Source organism: Alosa sapidissima, chromosome 12, assembly GCF_018492685.1.
Source record: "Alosa sapidissima isolate fAloSap1 chromosome 12, fAloSap1.pri, whole genome shotgun sequence".
NCBI lineage: Eukaryota > Metazoa > Chordata > Actinopteri > Clupeiformes > Clupeidae > Alosa > Alosa sapidissima.
This window is the reverse complement of record NC_055968.1, coordinates 37,019,145-37,024,144: the sequence shown is the minus strand read 5'-3', so window position 1 is coordinate 37,024,144 and position 5,000 is coordinate 37,019,145. Positions and strand designations below refer to the sequence as shown.

Below are 5,000 nucleotides of genomic sequence, written 5' to 3'. Positions count from 1 at the left end.
GCATATCATAAAATTAGATTATTAACAAAATATATTATGTTTATTAATAATAATTGAAATAGAAACTTAAGAGATAACATAATGTGACATAAGAGATACATTTCTGTGTGTGTGGAGAGTCGAGCAGAGTCTAGGAATAGCCACTGATGTGAATAAATAAGTTAAACGCCCCAGTGCAACCAATGCAAAAAGTTACTCTGGAGCCTTGTGTGTGTGTGTGAGCGGAGGAGAGGTCATTAGTGGAGATGTAGACGCTGTGTTAATGTCACATTGCAGAGAGGTGAACTGCGTGAGGTGTGTGTGTGTGTGTGTGTGTGTGTGTGTGTTTGTTAATGTCACACTGCAGAGAGGTAAACTGCATGAGGTGTCCAGAGATGACCTCAAACATACCAGCAGCCTGGCATTGCCAGCAGCATGACACAGCACCAGATAGCCTCTGTGTGTGTGTGTGTGTGTGTGTGTGTGTGTGTATATATATGTAATCTAGTGTGGGTGTGGGAGAGAGAAAGGGGTGTATGTGTGTGTGTATATGTAATGTAGTAATGTAGTGTGTGTGTGTGTGTGTGTATTAGGGCTGAACTATTTTGGAAAATAATCTAATTTCGATTTGTTTTGACCAATATTGCGATTGTGATTTAATGTGCGATTATTTTTTGGCTCTTTATCTTCTGTGTTATTCAACAGACAGCAATAAATGATTCTATAGTATGACTAACACAATATTAGATAAACTAAATGAAACATACATTATTCTATAGTATGACCAACACAATATTAGATAAACTAAATGAAACATACATTACTCTATAGTATTACCAACACAATATTACTGATGACCTCACGGTGGTGGGGGCGTCCAAATCAAATCAAATTTTAAAAACGTATCCAAAAAGTATCGCAATTCTTAACTTCGAATCGGTATCGATGTGTGTGTGTGCTTGCATGGCTAACAGATGCTTGAGGGGGGCGCGTGTGTTTCTCACTCGTTCTCTCTTCTCGCGGGACTTCCTGATTCAGACGCTGCTGGGACGCTAGTGCAGATCTGGCAAGTCGCTGTAGGTGGATCAGGAAAGCTGCCTGTCTCGCCACAACAGCTCATTTAACCATCACAATGATTTCTAAATTGTTTTTGAGTTGAAAATGTTGCATAGGGGTCCTTTAAAAAAGAAACTAGTCTTTTAGCTGTGGATTTCCAAAATGTCGTTTCAAAACTTAAATATAGTAAAACAACAAGTTGTTATAGTTGTTGGAAGCCAAAACTGTAAAATTCAGATTTCGATTAATTGCATGGCCCTACTGCATACTGCAGCCTTCTGCTCCCAGTCTTCAGTTTAAAGGTTTCAAAAGTTAATCCTACAGAGTTAACCACCCCCAAGCCCCCTCCACACACGCACAGGCACAAACACACACACACACACACACACACACTAACACACCACACACACACACACACACACACACACACCCACACACTCCCCTTCTCCGGTCTCGTCTCAGAGAAGCATCCAATTCTGGGGTAAATGGCGGCAGACACACACACACAGCCAGCTTTCATGTTTCTAAGCGCTTGATTTGCCCGTTTAGGGGCTAATGTGGACTTCTTATTTATTTCTCTGCACATCAGCCGTGGATTAATTACCCTGCCTCAGCTTAGCGTCTATACATGCACACATATACACACATGCACACATGCACACACATTCACACACACACACACGCGCACACACACATACACAGGGCTCTACAGTGCGCCCATTGCACTCGCACATGCGAGTAAAAATTATGCCGTGCGAGTGCAAAAAAATATTTAGGCGCACTGGTGCGAATGACTTCTAACCATGTCAATGTTTGTCTACAAAATACACCGCAACATCGAGAAACAGTACTGGTGCAAACCATAAAATCACGTCGCGAATGCAGCATAAAACTACACCTCCCATCAACGTTAGCAGTTTCGCGTTGGGACTCGATAGTAGTAGTCGCTTCTATGAAATCCATGAGCGCGCAGAAAAAGCGGAAAGTTAGACTAGCCAGCCAAGATGAAAAGATTGAAGAAATTAGTTCTTCTATCCACCGAATTCATCGGATATAGGAGGAACAGGATGAGATTCTGAGAATGCAGTGAGAGAAGGAAAGGTAACCTAACATGCCTTTTAGCCCAGTTGACGTATTGGCTGCAATATGCAAAATATAGCTGTAGCGAACAGGCACAAAAGTAGCTTCCCGTAATACTCCCATTTTATTCAAAGGTAGAACGCTACTGACAACTCCAGGCTTCCACGCATGCTTGTTTGTTTACACCGAATACAAGCTTAAGTGCAAAACGAAAGTAGGCCTAACGTTTGGCTACTGCCCCCATCAATGCAGATATTTCAAATAAAAAATAAAAGTATAAAATATATATATATCCTTGATTAGACTATGTTGGGTTTTGTGGAAGAGAAAATGGACTGTTTTAGTAGTAGTATTAGGCAGTATGCAGTCAGATACATGTAGGTCACCATAGGCATATTTGGATTAGCTACAGGTGGATTCACAAATAAATAAATTAGCCTATATTTGGCAGGATACTTGATATACAGGCTAAATGCAAATATGGCAATGTATTATATTATTTTACATTAACAAAATGTAGGAAAATAGAACAGACTGAAAATAAAGTAGGCACTGATCTTTAAAATCCTGTTTCCTGTAGCCTAAATGTTGTCAGTCATTCTTAATATTCGCAATTGGTGCACTGGCATGTTTAACTGTTAGCTGCAGTGTAATGTTAGATTATGTGTAAGTTAAGTACAACTGACTGTGCTCCCAAATTTTTGTCTGTGCTCCTAAATTTTTTAACTTGGGCGCACAAGTGCTCCTGGAAAAAAATGTTAGTGTAGAGCCCTGATACACATGCACACACACACACACGCGCACTCGCATACTATCTATCTATCTATCTACACATGCACACACATGCACACACAAACACGTGCACACATGCGCACACACACACACACACACACACACACACTCACACTCACACTCACACTCACACTCACACTCACACTCACACTCACACTCACACTCACACTCACACACACACACACACACACTCACAGACAGATGAGGATGCAAAGCACATGCACACATATCACACACACATCACACACATGTGCACTAACATCACACACACATCACACACATGTGCACTCACTCCCTCCCTCTCTCCCTTCCTCTCACTCTCTCTCCACGTGAAATATATGAAAGATATGTCTAATATGTGATATATCTAAAATAATGAATCTAATATATGAAAGATATATCTAATATGTGATAGATATGAAATATTAAATCTAATATGTGAAAGATGTATCTAATATGTGATAGATATGAAATGATATCTAATATGTGAAAGATATATCTAATATGTGACATATATGAAATAATATCTAATATGTGAAAGATGTATCTAATATGTGATAGATATTAAATGATATCTAATATGTGAAAGATATATCTAATATGTGACATATATGAAATAATATCTAATATGTGAAAGAGAGTCTAATGTGGTGTAATCCTGGATATGCACCCATCCTGGCGTCTGATGCAAGGCCAGCTCTCAATAAGGCAATTAGAGCCGTCGATTTAGAGCCGTTTAGAGGAGGGGGGCTTGCTGGAGTGGACTGACGGGCCCATGCATGTGGACCTGGGGGGGGCAAAACTGCTTGTCTTGCATTAAATTAGTGTTTAATTAGTATGTTTGATTTATTAGTGTTTAATTAGTAGGTTTGAGTTGGTGTGTGTGTAACTTGTCTGAATTTAGCTTTTGATGTTTCCATTGATCATGTCCTCTACTCTCCTCTCCTCCTCTCCTCTCCTCTACTCTCCCCTCTTCTCTCCTCTCCTCCTCTCCTCTCCTCTACTCTCCCCTCTTCTCTCCTCTCCTCCTCTACTCTCCTCTACTCTCCCCTCTTCTCTCCTCTCCTCCTCTCCTCTCCTCTACTCTCCCCTCTTCTCTCCTCTCCTCCCTTCCTCTCTCCTCTCTTTTTCTCTCCTCTCCTCTCCTCCCGTTCTCTCTCCTCCTCTCCTCTCCTCTCCTCTCCTCTCTTTCCTCCCTCACAGAGCCTGAGTCGGGATAAGACCTTCCAGTCAGACAGCGAGGGAAACCAGGTGTTTAAAGGCCACAGGTGAGTGTGTGTGTGTGTGTACCTAGCGGTGCGTGGAACGGAAGAAACTGCACTGATGCGTCTATATGAGACAGGCGTCTATGTGAGACAGGTATGAGACAGGCGTCTATGTGAGACAGGTATGAGACAGGCGTCTATGTGAGACAGGCGTCTATATGAGACAGGTATGAGACAGGCGTCTATATGAGACAGGTGTCTATGTGAGACAGGTATGAGACAGGCGTCTATGTAAGACAGGCGTCTATGTGAGAAAGGTATGAGACAGGCGTCTATATGAGACAGGCGTCTATGTGAGACCGGTATGAGACAGTCGTCTATGTGAGACAGGTATGAGACAGGCGTCTATGTGAGACAGGTATGAGACAGGCGTCTGTGTGAGACAGGCATCTATGTGAGACAGGTATGAGATGGGCGTCTATGTGAGACAGGTATGAGACAGGCGTCTATGTGAGACAGGTATGAGACAGGTGTCTATGTGAGACCGGTATGAGACAGGCGTCTATGTGAGACAGGCGTCTATGTGAGACAGGTATGAGACAGGTGTCTATGTGAGACAGGTATGAGACAGGCGTCTATGTGAGACAGGGGTCTATGTGAGACAGGTATGAGACAGGCGTCTATGTAAGACAGGCGTCTATGTGAGACAGGCGTCTATGTGAGACAGGTATGAGACAGGCGTCTATGTGAGACAGGCGTCTATGTGAGACAGGCGTCTATGTGAGACAGGTATGAGACAGGCGTCTATGTGAGACAGGCGTCTATGTGAGACAGGTATGAGACAGGCGTCTATAGGCTGATAGACGGAATTTTTCAGCCGCTCCGTAT

General features: G+C 42.5%; 1 protein-coding gene across 1 annotated transcript in view; it reads left to right on the top strand.

Annotated features, from left to right (window-relative positions):
- The window catches only part of wdr18 (WD repeat domain 18), a 112,225-nt gene that overhangs the window by 67,841 nt on the left and 39,384 nt on the right, over positions 1–5,000 (top strand). Inside the window, 1 exon segment of the mRNA XM_042057619.1 lies at positions 4,111–4,175. Within this exon segment, the coding sequence (XP_041913553.1) occupies positions 4,111–4,175 (65 nt within the window).